This window comes from Oncorhynchus kisutch, linkage group LG19, assembly GCF_002021735.2.
Source record: "Oncorhynchus kisutch isolate 150728-3 linkage group LG19, Okis_V2, whole genome shotgun sequence".
Lineage (NCBI taxonomy): Eukaryota > Metazoa > Chordata > Actinopteri > Salmoniformes > Salmonidae > Oncorhynchus > Oncorhynchus kisutch.
The window spans coordinates 21148379-21166464 of record NC_034192.2 but is presented as its reverse complement, the minus strand read 5'-3'; the positions used below and the strand labels follow the sequence as shown (position 1 = coordinate 21166464).

General features: G+C 40.3%; 1 protein-coding gene across 1 annotated transcript in view; it reads right to left on the bottom strand.

Moving 5' to 3' along the window:
- Positions 1 to 17448, bottom strand: part of vtnb (vitronectin b) — a 32036-nt gene extending 14588 nt beyond the window's left edge. The window contains exons 1-5 of the mRNA XM_020468598.2: positions 17172 to 17448; positions 16688 to 16804; positions 16175 to 16390; positions 3835 to 3974; positions 3019 to 3175 (exon numbers count right to left, since the gene is read on the bottom strand). Coding sequence (XP_020324187.2) covers positions 3019 to 3175; positions 3835 to 3974; positions 16175 to 16390; positions 16688 to 16804; positions 17172 to 17229 — 688 coding nt within the window. The 5' untranslated portion in view covers positions 17230 to 17448. The remainder of the gene's footprint in view (positions 1 to 3018; positions 3176 to 3834; positions 3975 to 16174; positions 16391 to 16687; positions 16805 to 17171) is intronic.
- Between the last annotated feature and the right edge of the window lie 638 nt (positions 17449 to 18086).

Below are 18086 nucleotides of genomic sequence, written 5' to 3'. Positions count from 1 at the left end.
CTGGGGACATGCAGGGCCTGGGTTTACCTCCACATCACCCGCGGAACAGAGAAGGAGTAGTATGAGGGTGCGGCTAAAGGCTATCAAAACTGGTCGCCTAGAGCGTTGGGGACAGAGAATAAGAGGAGCAGGTTTCTGGGCATGGTAGAATATATTCAGGGCATAATGCGCAGACAGGGGTATGGTGGGGTGCGGGTACAGCGGAGGTAAGCCCAGGCACTGGGTGATGATGAGAGAGGTTGTATCTCTGGACATGCTGGTAGTAATGGGTGAGGTCACCGCATGTGTGGGAGGTGGGACAAAGGAGTTATCAGGGGTATGAAGAGTGGAACTAGGGGCTCCATTGTGAACTAAAACAATGATAACTAACCTGAACAACAGTATACAAGGCATATTGACATTTGAGAGAGACATACAGCGAGGCATACAGTAATCACAGGTGTTGAATTGGGAAAGCTAGCTAAAACAGTAGGTGAGACAACAGCTAATCAGCTAGCACAACAACAGCAGGTAAAATGGCGTAGACTAGGCAACGGGGCCAACAGATAAAACAAACAAGCAGAATGGAGTACCGTGATTTATGGACAGTCCAGCGTGCATCAGCTATGTAGCCAAGAGATCAGTGTCCAGGGGGCAGCGGTGGATGGGGAAGGGAAGCTGGACTGGCGAGTGTTATCCAGGTTAAAAAAAACGAACAATGACTAAATAGCTTGTAGCTAGTTAGCTGGTTAGCTTCTGGAGGTTCTTGAGTGTGTTCTAAAAATAAATAAAAAATAATAGCGATTCCGTATCACATTGGGTGAGGCAGGTTTCCGGAAGGTATAAACAAATTAAAAGTCAAAAGAGATAGAAAGTAAATATGGGTCCGGTGAGCGTTTGGGACGCGGCGATTCAGGCGGTTAGCAGGCCTGTGCTAACAAGCTAACAGTTTGTAGGCCCGGGCTAGACAAGGTAGCAGTTAGCGGACCGGAGCTGGACAAGCTAGCAGTTAGCAGGCCGAATTAGCAAGCAGGGAGATAGCGAGGGCTAGAGAGTTAGCCTTTGGGGGACGTCGCGATGGGGTGAGTCTGTTTATTCCTCTTCATGCGGTGACATCGATAGACCGGTCGTGGGCCCGGGTATTGTAGCTCAGGAGTATGCTACGGTGGTAGCGCAGGCCGGGCTAGCTTCAAGCTAAGTGGGTGGAAACGCTAGCCAGGGGTAATCATCCGGGGTTGCGGTTTAGCTAGATAGCTAGTTGTGAAGATCCAGCGTATTTGGAAGCTTAGGTTTAGCAAAATGTTTTTAAAGGGATAGCTATGTAAAAAACGAAAAATATGTAAAAAAAAGAAAAATATGTAAAAAACGAAAAATAAACTAAATATAAACAAAATATACAGGGACACGACACGACAGGACGACTTACTGCTACGCCATCTTGGATTCTTTTTTTGAAAGAAAAGCAATTTTTTTTGTCCATTAAAATAACATACAATTGATCAGAACTACACTGTAGACACTGTTAATGTTGTAAATTAATATTGTAGCTGTAAACGGCAGATATTTAATGGAAAATCTACATAGGCGTAACCGAGGCCCAATATCAGCAACCATCACTCCATAGATTAGGGCCTAATTCATTTATTTCAATTGACTGATTCCATTATATGAAATGTAACTCAGTAAAATCTTAGAAGTTGTTGCATGTTGCATTTATATTTTTGTTCAGTATATAAGGTTGTATTACATCATTGTTTATAACAGGAACATAAACTATGTATAGCTTCAAAATATATAAAAAAGCTGTATGCCTATGTACTGAACATTTAAAGAACAGACTAAATGTGTTCTATATGTATTAGGCTAGGTCACTTGTAGGGATAAGGAGCAGTTTCACGGACACATATTACACCTAGGAAGGTTTTGTGCACCCTGATAGAAACCTTATCTGAATGTCAGAACAACTGCACAGTTTTAGTGTTTTAGTAACCTCTTAGGTAATCTTGTGTCTTACCACACAATGCTTCCACAAACTAAAGAAACATTCTCTGAACATTTAGAGAACAGATTAAATGTGTTCTAGGAACATTCTTGTGATAGCAGGTGAATTTGCTTTACACCGTAAAATATTTTTGAATCATCTGCACAACTGGATATTTGTGTGTTTTGGGAACATATTTTTGTGATGTGCCCACAATGTTACAACCAGATTGTTCCCACAACCTAATGAAACATTCTGGGAACTTTTAATGAACAGACTAAATGTGTTATAGGAACATCAGGCGAATGTTTTATACAAACATGTTATAATCATCATCACGACAGGACAGTTTTTGTGTTATGAGAATTTTTATTCATTTATTTTATTTATTCAACCCTTATTTTACCAGGTCAATATTACCAGGTAAGTTGACTGAGAACACGTTCTCATTCACAGCAACGACCTGGGGAATAGTTACAGGGGAGAGGAGGAGTGATGAATGACCCAATTGGAAGCAGGGGATGATTAGGTGGCCATGATTGTATGAGGGATTATAGACAGGACACCGGAGCAAACACCCCTACTTTTACGATAAGTGCCATGGGCTCTTTAGTAACCACAGAGTCAGGACACCCGATTAACGTCCCATCTGAAAGACAACACCCTACATAGGGCAATGTCACCAATCACTGCCCTGTGGCATTTGGATATACAGTATTACATCATATTACATTATTTATTTATTTATTGACCAGAGGAAAGAGTGCCTCCTACTGGCCCTCCAAATCCACTTTGCCGCAACCTAACAAAAGTTCTGGGAACTTTCACAGAACCATTTTTGGTTTTCTGGGAAGTCAGTTCAAGTTAAGTGATTAATCCCCTCAAGGGTTTCATCACAGTACACTATGTTTCAGGTGTTTCACAGATTACCAGTATTCTGCCCATTGGGCCCACATTGGTTGAATCAACATTGTTTCCTCGTCATTTCAGTTAAATTAAGCTGAACTAATGTGGACAAGACTTTGAATTGATGTTTGTGCCAAGTGCGTGTATGTTACCTTTGAAGAAGTAGACCTTCTCTTTGCCATGGTGACCGGGTGCTGGTATGGCGAAGGCAGCGTCGACGTCAGTTGGAACCTTCTCAAACCCTACAGAGATGTCCCGAGGGTAATCGGCATCCAGAACATCATCCTCAAAACGCCAATACTTATTTCCCTGAGAGGAGACAAGCGAAAGCAAAGCAAAGCAATGAATCAAACTAAATAGTCAACGTTAGTTTCATAGGCCATATTTTCCTGTTAATTTGGGATTGATTCCAGCAGAATCTAGCATGCACCTGACACCTGTGCTAATTAGATATCTAGCATGCACCTGACACCTGTGCTAATTAGATATCTAGCATGCACCTGACACCTGTGCCAATTAGATATCTAGAATGCACCTGACACCTGTGCTAATAAACAGCTCAAGTTTAGACCAATGTTTCCCAAACCTCTCCTTCAGCCAGCCCAGTTATTTATTCTTAATTCCAGAACTAGCATTGCTGATTCAACTAATGTAGGGGTTGATGATGATGGGACCATTTGAATCAGCTGTGCTAGTTCTGGAATACATCAAAGCAGTAGACTGGCTGGGGGTACATGAGGAAAGGTTTGTGAAGCACTGCTTAACATTACTTTTGAGATGAGAAAACGTCTGACATACTTTGACTTTGAGATGAACTATCCCTTTAACAGGGCGCTGTGTCAGTGTTGTGAGTGGTGTGGAAAGGTGGTAGCTTAAAGATGCAAGACACTGTATTAGTGTTGTGAGTGGTGGGGAAGATGTAGGATACTATGGCAGTGTTGTGAGTGGTGGGAAAGGTGGTAGCCTACTTTGAAGATGTAGGTCTTGCCCTGACAGTTGATGCGAGTAAAGGCAGCATCTATAGGTCCTCTGATGCCCCACTTGTCGTAGATCAGTTTGGGGTAACCGGGGACAACCGCCCTCTCATCGAGCTCAAAGAAATAATCACCTGTAGGAGACAGCATGTTTGTTCTCACCACGACAGGGAGACAGAACAAGTCATAGAGAATAAATAATGGAGAGAGAGAGGGAGAGAGGGAAAGAAAGTGAAACAGAGAAGCAGTGAAAATTTAGACATAAAGAAGAAGATAGTGTAGGAGCCAATTTCCCATGTTTTGTGTTCTATTCATTTCATCCTCACACCTCCCTGTTCTTACCTGTTGTGCTCCTGGCTGCTCCCCCTTGATTTAGATTTGTCTGCTTTAGTTATACTGTATATGGCTGCCAGGGGATTGTGTGGGTGGGAACTAGCGTACCTGGGAGCACAGACAATTTTCAACCATGCTCTTTTTGTTTGATTCTGGATTATTGAAAATAAGGTATTCTTTCGGGGGGGGGGGGGGGGTGCATTGGAATTATCCTCAGGTCCCTAGTAGTGAGTGTCAATGACTTTTGGGGTATTTGCCACTGAATTCAAGTTTAACATTTTGAGATGGATGGACCCAACTGGACGAGGTTACCACAGTGAGTAAAAGAGACAAATAATGGATGTGCAGAGGTATCTGCCGAAACAATCGCTGTCTAAACCAAATAAGTTGTTGATTGCTTGCCTCTCAGAGGGTTCACTGCTGTGTATGTAATTGTGGATTTGGTTTGGATTATGGGCAGTTCTCGCCAGAATTGGCACCTGTGCTTGACAACGTTACGTTCCGAAAGATCAGTGGTGTGTATTCATGGTTGCCAAGGGAAGCCAGGCTTCCACCAAAAGTTGACCAATAAAGAAATCTATCTTTTATCTCTCTGTGTTTCATTATTTTCCTTAAATTCACAAGAAGCTGAATGCATCTCACCGGAGAAAGCATCCGAGCGAGTGTTGGCCATCTATCTGTTACTGTCTGATCAAAAAGAGTATGACATTGCTGCCGCCTGCAGCATTGAATGCAATGGAAACCAGAGAGCATTTGGCGTCTCTTGATAAAAAATTTAAAATAAATCATAGCCAATTAGCGTTGGGCTAAACTGAGTGAGATCAACTGTGAATGGTCCTGTTGCACCAAAACAAAAAGTGTCAAGAAAAGCCCGTTTGGACTGGCTTCACACCAATTACAAGCCAAACGTAATTTACAGAATAAACTTGAATTGTTGCATCTCGTTGTGTCGTTGTCCTCCGGTGGCTAGCTAACTAACTAAAATCGTCCCTTTGTAAGTTATTTATACATGTTTCTGCCACCATGTCTAATAACCGAAAAGAGCTTCTAGATATCAGGACAGCAATTACCCACCCCATACTGGAGGAATTATTTTTCTTCAACAAGTCGGACGATAAAGGATTTACTTCACACGCCCGGCAAAGCCCTTATCTCCATCATTAGTTGGAGACAGAGGTATCATGGACGAAGATCTGGGTGCCTTGATAGGATCCGTCACCAAGAGGGTAATCTACCTTTACCATTGGTCCTATTAGCCAATGTACAATCAATCGTTAAGAAAATAGACAAACTACGATCACGTATATCCTAAAAAATGTAAAATCTTATGTTCACTGAGTCGTGGAAGAACGAAATCATGAATAACATACAGCTGGCGGGTTATATGTTTTTCTGGCAGGATAGAACAGTGGCCTCCGGTAAACAACTGCTGGTGCATGAAATCTAAGGAAGTCTCAAGGTTTTGCTCGCCTGAGGAAATATCTCATGATAAGCTGTAGACCACACTAATTACCAAGAGAGTTTTGCTCTGTATTTTTCGTAGCTGTCTACATACAACAACAAACCGATGCTGGCACTAAGACAGCACTCAATTAACTGTATACGGCCATAAGTAAACAGGAAAACACTCGTCCAGAGACGGCGCTCCTAGTGGCCAGGGACTTTAATGCAGGAAAACTCAGCATGTTAAATGTGCAACCAGATGGGGAAAAAACCTCCAGACCACCTTCACTCCACCCACAGAGATGCATACAAAGCTCTCCCCATCCTCCATTTGGTAAATCTGAACATAATTCTATCCTCCTGATTCCTGCTTAAAAACAAAAACTAAAGCAGGAAGCACCAGTGACTCAGTCAAGAAGAAAGAGGTCAGATGAAGCAGATGCTAAGCTACAGGACTGTTTTGCTAGCACAAATAAAATAAAATGTATTTATATAGCCCTTCGTACATCAGCTGATATCTCAAAGTGCTGTACAGAAACCCAGCCTAAAACCCGAAACAGCAAGCAATGCAGGTGTAGAAGCACAGACTGGAATATGTTCCCGGATTCCTCCGATGGCATTGAGGAGTACACAAACATGGATTACAGGCAACATCGCACTGAGCTAATGGGTAGAGCTGCCGCTTTCAAGGAGCTGGACTCTAACCCGGGAGCTTATAAGAAATTCCGCTATGCCCTCTGATGAACTATCAAACAGGCAAAGCGTCAATACAGGACTAAGATCGAATCGTACTACACCGGCTCCGATGCATGTCGCGTGTGGTTGGTCTTGCAAACTATAACAGACTACAAAGGGAAGCACAGCCAACTATAGCCCAGTGACACGAGGCTACCAGGCGAGCTGGCAAGTAACACTGAAGCATGCATGAGAGCATCAGCTGTTCCAGACGACTGTGTGATCACACTCTCCATAGCCTTTGTGAGTAAGACCTTTCAACAGGTCAACATTCACAAGGCCGCCGGGCCAGATGGATTAACAGGACGTGTACTCCGAGCATGCGCTGACCAACTGCCAAGTGTTTTCACTGACATTTTCAACCTCTCCTTGTCCAAGTCCGTAATACCAACATATTTCAAACAGACCACCATGGTCCATGTGCCCAAGACCACTAAGGTAACCTGCCTAAATGACTACCGACCTGTAGCACTCACATCTGTAGCCATGAAGTGCGTTGAAAGGCTGGTCATGGCTCACATCAACACCATTATACCAGAATCCACCTGGACAAAAGGAACACCAATGTGAGAATGCTATTCATTGACTACAGCTCAGTGTTCAACACCACAATGGCCTCATAGCTCATTACTAAGCTAAGGACACTGGGACTAAACACCTCCCTCTACAACTGATCCTGGACTACCTGACGGTTCTGCCACCAGGTGGTAAGGGTAGGTAACAACACATCCGCAACGCTGGGGCCCCTCAGGAGTGCATGCTCAGTCCCCACCTGTACTCCGTGTTCACTCAAGACTACATAGCGAGGCACGATTCCAACACCATCATTAAGTTTGTCGATGACAACAGTGGTAGGCCTGATCACCAACAATGATGAGACAGCCTATACGGAGGAGGTCAGAGACCTGGTCGTCTGGTGCCAGCACAACAACCTCTCCCTCAACTTGATCAAGATAAAGGAGATGGTTGTGGACTACAGACAAAAGGAGGACTGAGCACGCCCCCATTCTCATCAACGGGGCTGCAGTGGAGCAGGTTGAGAGCTTCAAGTTCCTTGGTGTCCACATCACCAACAAACTATCCAAACAACTAAGACAGTCGTGAAGAGGGCACAACAAAGCCTATTCCCCCTCAGGAGATTGAAAATATTTGGCATGGGTCCTCAGATCCTCAAAAGGATTTATACAGCTGCACCATTAAGTACCTCAATGGACCGTAAAGGTAATCACTATACAAACTATAACGCTCCCTTAAGGAAATTACAAATATTATGGACACTTTAGAAATAGTGGATATTTGGAGACAAAACAAAAACCAACCTAGTGAGATATACATGGAGGAGACTAATCAAACTAGTCACCTTGACTACTTTCTTGTCTCTTTCTTTCTTGCATCAAAGGTTAAAAATAGGTTATAGGAGACAGAATGTGATCGAGTCATCATCTAATTTGCATTCACATAACTCTTATAGATTTGAAATGTGGATGGGATATTGGAAATGTAATCAAAGTTTACTCGAGGACAAATGATTTTTTAACTAAGACAAAATCATTTATAACAGATTTTTCCAGTATAATATAGGTTCAGCATATCCCCTTATTGTTTGGGATACCCTTAAATGTACCTTCAGGGGTCATTCAATTCATTATTCATCAATCATAAAAAAGAAGTTTCTGACTAAAGAGACAAGACTAACAAGGGAAATATTTGAACTAATAGTATAGGTAGATAGCAATAAAAACAATACTACAGAGATACGAAATAAGTTAGAGGAAAAATGAAAAGAACTTGAGGAACTTATTTCAAGAACAATCTAATGTAATCTTTAACAAAATAAAGCACACTTGATGGAATATGGAGAAAAATACACAACATTCTTCCTGAATCTTCAATACAGGAACACTAACAAAAATAATTTGCAGAAACTCGTTACTGAAGACAGAGTCATCTATGATTCCCCGAATTATATTTTAAAAGAGAAAGCAAATAATTTTAGGCAGATGTTCTCTTTTCCGTCTCATCCTTTCCGACTGAATGAAGATTATGGTAAGGAATTCTTTAAAAATAATATAAAAAATGTCAAATAAAAAAATGTACAGAAAGTGCGAAGGCCAAATTACAGAGGAAGAAGTTTTTGAGGCTCTTAAATCCGTTCAATCTGTAAAAATCCCAGGGCTTGATGGCATACCGGTAGAGGTATATCAAGTATTTTTTGATATACTAAAAGCTCCATTGTTAGATTGTTTTAACTACTCCTATAGAAATGGTCGTCTGTCAGGTACTCAGCGGGAAGGTTTGATTTCACTATTATTAAAACAAGACCCAGATGGCAAATACATTTTTAGATCCAGTCTAAAAAAAAAACTGGAGGCCTCTTACACTTCAGTGTTGTGACGCAAAAATACTAGCAAAATGCATAGGACTCAGAATTAAAAGGGTTTTACCAGGTATTGTTCATCCTGATCAGACAGGCTTTTTTTACTTGACGATACATTGGAGATAATATACCACAACTACTAGAAATAATATAACATCATGAAACAGGAATGGTATTCATAGCGGATTTTGAAAAGGCATTTGTTAAGTAAGAGTGGATTTTATTTATAAATGCCTGTATTTTTTCAATTTCAATAATTCTCTTATAAAATGGGGAAAAATAATGTATAGCAACCCCAGGTGTAAAATAGTGAATAACGGCTACTTCTCAGAGAGTTTGTCAAGAGGAGTTAAAAGAGGGTGTCCGCTGTCACCATATCTATTCATTATGGCCATCAAAATGCTAGCTATTAAAATCAGATCCAATAACAATATTAGAAGATTAGAAATCCAAGGCTTAAAAACAAAGGTGTCCATGTATGCCAATGACTCAAGTTTTATATTATGTCCGCAAGCTAGATCCCTGCAATGTCTCATTGAAGATCTAGATACATTTTCTGTACTCTCTGGACTAAAACCTAATTATGATAAGGGTACAATATTATGTATTGGATCCGTAAAAAATACAACTTTTACATTAACCTGCAGTTTACCTATAAAATGGGCTGATGGTGAAGTAGACATATTCTGTATTCATATCACAAAATATATAAATAAGCTCCCCACAATGAATTTCAATAGAAAACTTGTAAAAAATAGACAAGATACTGCAACCATGGAGAGGTAAATACCTGTCTATTTATGGAAAAATTGCCCTGATTAACCTCTTAAGGTATAAGGGGCAGCATCTTCACTTTTGGATAAATAGCATGCCCAATTTCAACTTCCTGCTACTCATGCCAAGAATATAAGATATGCATATTATTAGTATATCTGGATAGAACACACTCGGACGTTTCTAAAACTGTTTGAATCATGTCTGTGAGTATAACAGAACTTATTTAGCAGGCAAAATCCAGAGGACTAACCGTTCAGATTTTTTTTTTTTAGGTCTCTGTCTGTTCAGTGAGTTCTCATTGGGAAACGATATTTCTTAGGTACTTGTTTCCTACCGCTTCCACTGGATGTCCCCAGTCTTTGGAATTTGGTTGAGGTTATTCCTTTGTGCAATGAAGAAGTACGGCCATCTAGGAAATGGGTAAGACTGTTGAGAGTTGCGCAAGACTTGAAAAGTAGTTAGTTTTCTCTCGTCCTCTATTGAAAACAGATAGACCTGTCTTCAATTTGATCGATTATTAATGTTTAAAAATACCGAAAGTTGTATTACAAAAATAGTTTGAAATGTTTTGGCAAAGTTTACAGGCAACTTTCGAGATATTTTGTAGGGATGTTGCGCAATTTGGAAGCTGTTTTTTTCTGGATAAAACGCGCCAAATAAATTGACATTTTGGATATATATGGACAGAATTGATTGAACAAAAGGACCAATTGTGATGTTTATGGGACCAATTGGAGTGCCAACAAAAGAAGCTTGTCAAAGGTAATGCATGTTTTATATTTTATTCTGCCTTTTGTGTCGCGCCTGCATGGTTGAAATATGCTACTCTGTCATTGTTTACTGTTGTGCTATCATCTGATAATAGCATCTTATGCTTTCGCCAAAAAGCCTTTTTGAAATCTGACATGTTGGCTGGATTCACTACGAGTGTAGCTTTAATTTGGTATCTTACATGTGTGATTTAAAGTTAAAATGTTTCCGTTATAATGTCTTTAATGATATTACCAAACAACAACTGGTTTGACATGATTATCGTTTGGAGCCCCACCAACCATTTCCCACATTATTTATGTTAGAAATAGTATTTCAATGTACAACCTTTTGATGTTACAGTATTGAAAAATCTCTCCGTGGTATCAAATGGATTTTTTTACTTTAATTTCTGCAGAGTGAGAGAGAGAGTTCCTACAAGGTATTTACGACTGTCATTAAACTGGCAAACTTTCCCCACTTCCCCCCTTCCTCTCTGGTGGGGGGGGGGGAGAGAGAGAGGGGGGTATCTCTCTGATCCTCACCCAGGAGGTAAAGTCATGACATGGATTACTAGAGTTTTGATGATTTGGAGAAACTCCAAAGTTTCCAATGATTTCCAATGAAACTCCAAAAGTCCAATGATTTGGAGAAACTCCAAAGTTGAGAAACTCCAAAGTTTCTCTTCCCTTCTGAATTGGCTGATGTATTTTATAAATTAATCTTCAAATAATAGACATTTAACCTATTTGGCGCAGGCATGCAGCAAGCGACCCACCTCGACAAAATCCAGTGAAATTGCAGAGCGCCAAATTCAAAATACAGAAATAGTCATAATAAACATTCATAAAAATACAAGTGTTATACATCGGCTTGAAGATTAATTTCTTGTTAATCCAGCTGCTTTGTCAGATTTCAAAAAGGCTTTACGGCGAAAGCATACCATGCGATTATCTGAGGACAGCACCCAGCTTACAAAAGCATACACACATTTTCCAACCAAGTAGAGGAGTCACGAAAGTCAGAAATAGCGATAAAATTAATCACTTACCTTTGAAGATTTTCATCTGGTTGCAGTCACAAGATTCCTAGCTACACAATAAATGTTTGTTTTGTTCGATAAAGTCCCTCTTTATATCCCAAAAACTCAGTTTTGTTGGTGCATTTTGTTCAGTATTCCACTGGCTCAAAGGCGGTCAAAACACAAAGACATCTTAATAGTACCGGTAAAGTTCGAAACATGTCAAACGATGCTTATAATTAATCCACAGGTTGTCAATTGTCTAAATAATCTATAATACTTCAACCGGACAATAGCATATTCAATAGAAAGGAAAAAGTATGAAGGGCGCGCGCAAATCAGCACTGTATGCTTCTTCAGTCCCCTGACAGAAGGTCTCATTCTTCATTTTTCAAAAAACAATCCTGAAGCAATGTCTAAGGACTGTTGGCATCTAGTGGAAGCCATAGGAATCTGGGTCCTACAATCTGGGTCCTAACCCATTAGATTTTCTTCAGGTTTTCGCCTGTCATGCCAGTTCTGTTATACTCACAGGCATTATTTTAACAGTTTTGGAAACTTTAGTCTTTTCTATCCAAATCTATTATATGCATATCCTAGCATCTGGGCCTGAGTAAAAGGCAGTTTACTTTGGGCATGTCATTCATCCAAATTCCCGAATACTGCCCCCTGTCACTAAAAAGTTAATAAGTGTGAAGCATAAAGTGAATAGCAAACAGAAATTGTTAATAAATATTAAGAGGTAACTTTGTTAGGGTAAGAAAGTTATGTTGGTTTTGTTATGTTTTTAAACCTTGCAATTTGGGGGTAAAGCTGAACATTGTTTGAGAGTTAGCCGAGTGTATTAGCAGTAGAGATTGAGAATGTCTACCTATTTGGTAGAAGGGTCCTAGTTGAGGGAACAGATATGAAGGCTAGTGAAAGTAACAAAGTGAATGGTGGTTATTAGTGGCTTTCAGATATCACTCTAATAATGCAATATCTTAGTAATTTGAAGAGTAAATGTTTCACATGAGGAACAGTGGGATTGAGCATTGGGACTGATATTAAATTAGAGGCCTCCATCTGGTGTTCGGGTTAGAGATTCGTTTCCTGTGGAACAATAGATAGCCACCAGTATTCACTGAACTCAAACAAGATGTAAGGGACACAGTGGGGACATTTGGTACAGAGGTATGAAGAATTGAATAAGAGATGTTTTGGATAATTCTATAGTTTGGGTAACACCAGTGATTTAAGTAAGAAGGTAATGTCATCTAAAACAATAATCTCCATCATTACGTGGAACTGTGTCCTAAATTGAAGTAAATCTAAGTAAATGTTTTTAGTACCGAATATTGAGTTGATAAGCCAGCACAATTTTTTTGAAGGTCCTAGCAGATTAGTTAAACAACAGGTTTCATATTTTGACTAGTTTATGTCCCAGGGAATGTTAGTACATAACTGTATGTCAATGCAACTGGTCAAAATATGAAGATTACAAAAGAGGGGCTCTGGGATTGTTTACTTTAGAAAGTGCCTATTCAGCTTTACGGGACACCATATCATCTGATGTGTCTGAAGTATAATTCTCTATACGTATGGTTTTATCAAGACTTCCTGCCCAAGATGCAGTAAACTCAATTAAGATTAAGACATTTTAGGACTGATTAAGATGTGCAAACTAAGTACATGTTTATTCTCTTTCTTCCAGGACTGATGGAATGTCTACTACCAAGTTTTTTTGGACATGCTTATCAATGACCTCTCCCTTCAAAAGGCTTCCTGAGGAAAAGATGCACAAAGAGCACAAAAATGAAATGTTATGAAGTATCTATTGTCCGAGTTTTGGTTGCACACATGTACATTCTCTTGATAATAAATGTACTGAAAAACCCAATGTAAACCTGATACACGACATTTTTGTAATGTTTGAAATAGCTTTCTAAATAATGTCTGAGGTACAGGGAAAGAAACACTAACTCAATATGGGTTGACTGACCTCTGATCTGACTTTCTGGTGAGGCCTGACCACCCTTACTAGAAAGGCTAAGAATATTTGGTGACACTTAGATGTAATATGGAAACACTAATAATTAGGAAGAAGGTTAGATAGAATTTAGCAATAGTCCTATGTGTGATTCGGACAATGAGAAGGACAGAGAGAGAGTGCTGCTTCTGAATGAGGGACACCTGTCTCTAGTCTATTTTACGGGATACAATTATTTTCTTCAAGAAAGAGTTATACTTCTAATTTGATTTGTTAATTTTTTACCTAACAGGCAGTGTTGTTGTTTTTTTGGGATGCATGAATCACGATATGAGTCATGTGCCCAAAGGGGGAATTACCAGTGAGCATGGAGAGTGATCCCGTCAAAACTGCTCTCATGCCGCTCGTGTACTGGTAGGAAAATGGACAAGACATAAATGGACAGTAAAGGACAGTGGTGGCTCAGGTAAAATGGGAAATGATCAAGGGCCATCCACTTTCAACACGTGTGCCATTGGGAGGATGAACTGTAAAACTACCTGAAGAAGAAAATGAAGATGCCAGAAGAATGAATGCCATGAAGGAAGGGGGTGGTCAACTGTGCCCGTAATTGATTTAGGCTTGTCCATGAACAATTTTTTGCAGTAACAGGTTGTTTGTGGAGGTCTGCACACTGTGAAGTGTATAGTAATTTAGACTACAAATGCATTGAGATACCAATCTGTCATTACCACAAATGGGGGCTGTGATGAGAAAAATGAATGCTAGAAATATAAGATGTATATACTGTATGTCAATGTAAATGTACATTCTGCCTGTATTGGTGTGTGTTAAGTTGAGCGTCTTAAAATTCAGGTGAGAGAACCAACGTGAAGCACTAAGGACTGTCATTCTAAATTTAGGTTGGATAATTTATCAATAGTTATAATTATGATTTGGAAAGGCAAGGCTTCTAGAGACAGAGCGATGCTCCTAAAATGTGAGGATAGCCACTAGATTGTAGCTTGGGCTAAACTTGTCCCAATCTCATTCTTATCAAGGTTGGTCTGAAACTGTTATGTGTTCTCTCTCTTCCCTGTGAAGTCAATGTGGTTTCTAGGTCGTGTGGAACATGTGAGGTCGTGTGGATCCAGATAAGGGATTGTTGGAAACTGACACCGTTTTTACAACTGACTAATTGATTTAAGCTCGTTTTTAGTATGTTTATAACTATGTAAGTGAGGCAATTAATGTGTTATGGGTTAGATGGAATGATTTATGTGCAAATGTGTTTGTGGCCTGAGGCAAACTAGAAGGAGCCATGAGCAAAAGGGACTAATGCCGGCCCGGAGTAGAGGCCCAGAAGTAGATGGTCATTGTGGAATGAGTGTCCTGCTGGGCCCTGGTTGGGTCCGGTTAAGTGGTGAACTTCACTATAGCATTAATAAGAAAAAATGCCTTTAAAGACAATGACCAACAATGTGCCCTAGACCAAATTCTGGAGATCTAGAGACATAGAGAGAATTGTCAATGCTAAAAACAATTGCATAAATTGGCTCTGCAAAACAGAGAGGATCTTGACTATGTTTTGGAAGGTCTAGGGGTCACTTGTGCAATCATTGCCAATGAATGTTTTGCTTTTGTCCCAGATCACTCTTCTAATATGACATCTCGCCGAATACGTTGAAACTTTTCTAAGAATAATTCCTAATAAATACGGTTGTGGCGGTCACAAAATTTTGTCAGCCGGTGATTGTCAAGCAAAAAAACGTTAATATAAACACATTTAGCATCTCCTGGCTTCCACACATAGCCGACAAGCTACTGATGCAGACCTTTGGAACATCTACATTTTAAAGAGTCTAATAAAGCCATGTAATATAGCTTATACCTTCCAAAAAAATACATCTAAAAAAGAAACATCTAAAAAAGCATGATATGAAGAAAATGTAGTATATTTCAGAAGAACAGAATAGCATACTCTGAGTGGTCCTTGTGTTATTAAGTCCTGATCTGGCTATCGTGAGATATTGGTTGGTCACATGCATGAACCAAACGTCAATTATGAATTAATTTAGAATGATGAATAAGATAAATCATGCCCATGTAACGCGTCTGTAAGCAGTTTATAAGAGATCTAACGGGACTTCCCTGATAGTACACATCTGTCAGGAGCTCTATGGTGCATCAAGTTTGTAGGAACCTCTCCAGTTAACTATTAATAAACAATTATTCATTTAAGATTGACTGAGTGTCCGTGTGTCGTTACTACCCAGCATGAATCTGCTGGCAGCTAACCAACCAGGTTCAATGTTAGCTAGCTAACGTTAGGCTCTAACTAGAAAAGCAAATGGCTCTGGGATACAAATAATGTCATACACATAATGCTAGCTAGGGAGCCAGCCAGCTAATGTTAGCTAGCTAGCTAACAGTACACTTTAGCTTAAGACATGTAGCTAGCTAGGTAAACAATGAACGTAACTAGGTAAACAATGTGTCACACACTTAATGTTAGCTAACAAGCCAGCCAGCTAACGTTAGCTAGTTAAACAACAATGAACAGTACCAAATCATGTCGTTACTCCCCTGCATGAATCGGCTGGGAGCTAACCAACCAGGTTCAATGTTAGCTAGCTATGCTTTATTTAGGCTCCCTGGACATTTATGAAAATGTAATTGTTTTGAGACTTGCAGCTATAATGTAGGAGCCATTTTGAATGTTTTGTGTTCTATTCATATCATACCTATACCTAATTAGGAGCACAGGCAATTTTCAACCGTGCTCTTTTTATTTGATTTCGGATTATTGAAAAGATTGAAAATAAATGGACTAAACGTATTCTTGGACTCATATTTTTTACTGGATTGCGGGCGTTGGAATTATCCCCAGGTCACTAGTCAATGGCATCAAGAACTTTTCTGGTATTTGCCCTTACACATTCCCCCTCACCTCTGAAGGCGTAGATGGATCCGTTCTTGAGCTGGAGGAAGGCGTCGAAGGGCTTCCCGCTGCAGGGCACTGCCTCTGGATCAGGGGGGAGGGTGGGGGTATGGGTGGTGGTGGTCGGGGCCAGGGTGGTGGTGGGGACAGCAGTTGTGTTCACTGCTGTAGTGGGGGTGTTCACTACATCGTCCTCTGGGGCATCAAATGTGTCACCGCGGGCAACTGAGGAGGGAATGCCACAGATTTATATTAGAAACTTTATATGGACAGTGGTTTGATTCTATGTGGCATTTTTTTACTTGATCAAACTTCATTAAACTAACCCTGGTTGTGTCCAAAATGGCATCCCATACCCTTTATAGTCCACTACTTTTGACTTCGGGCCTGAAGTAGTCAAAAGTAGTGCTCTAGAAATTAAATAGGGTGCCATTTCAGACACATCCGTTATAAATATCATATACATAAGATCATAATTTCCAGGGAGCCATAATATCATGAGAAGCAGAGCATCTTTCTTACTCTTCCTAGGGCAGGCACTGTCGAAGTCCATGCAGCAGCTGCTGTAGTAGCGACACATGGAGTCACACTGGCACTTGGCCATGGGGTTGAAGCTGTGACAGCGACCCACACACGACTCTGCACAGGAGGGATGACCCAAAAACAGTGGTTACCTTAGAACAACATTCTGATACAGCAATGTAGGCTAGACATTGACAGAGGCCCTTATATGAATGCCCAAAGTAGTGGTCATCATACATAGTAGCTACAGACGTTGTTTTTATATAAAAGGTATTCAACTGTGGTTACTCAGTCCTTTAACTTAGTGTGACCACACATATTTTTTGAACAGACGAAGCTGGGCTTGAAGTATGGTTACTGGGCAAGCACGTTAAGTAACTAACCAAAGCAGTAGGCTACCAATAGCTGAATTATACAAACATTTGGCAGCACACGGGTAGAGTAATGGACATTAATTAATTTAATTTAAAAATGTTTTACTTACCCTCTGCAGCAAACGCAGAGGCCAGCGTGAGTGCCAGCAGAACAACTGACAACTTCATTCTGTCTCACTCAGCAGGAGACCACACAAACCGGAGAGCAGTAGAAACTGGTGCTCCTCTGTCAAGTGGAAATGTGAAAATACACAAAACCAAGGGTTGCAAATCCAGAGTCAGTAGATACATAACTCTAGTCTACAGTTTCCTGTTGTACTTTGCTTGGTAAACAAACCCAAGTCAATTTCACATGATGGGATGGCCCACTTTGGAACCACTGCATTGTGGGCAACACAGCTGATCGATCAGGGGCTCCAAAAGTCATTCAGCCTAGTTGTTTGTTTTGTGAGCGGATGGTCAGTTAGCCATTTGCTGTTATAATCATTAAACATGATTCCAATAGGAACAGCAGTGTTTGTCTGTGAAACATCGGGTCGTGAACTCACGCAAGCGCTTTATGCACAGATTGCCACTTTTCAACAGTGCACATTGGTATGAATTAATAGACTTTACGACAGTAAAGTGTGCATGGCAGGCATATGATCAGTGTAAGTCCCTATGTGAATCTAACCTCTGTGTAACGACCTATTGATTTGTGGAGTGGAACAACAACCCTAGGCAAATATGGGAGCCAGAGCTTTCCAACTCAGTGTTAGCCCCGATGACCCGGCCGGCGCAATTCTCTATAATTTTTCCAATGACGATGTTAGAAGAAGAGACTAAATAATTGAGCCCACCAACCTACAGCATTGGACATGATCATATTCCGAAATTCCGAATGAATTAGCCAATCACTGACTCCAAGTAGGCTACAGGCTATTTCCCAAACGTTTGGTTATTCTAACTAGCCTCATATTATTGTACATAAAAGTTGTTTAATCCATGATGGTATATTGTGGCCACAACAAAACAAAAGCGTCATC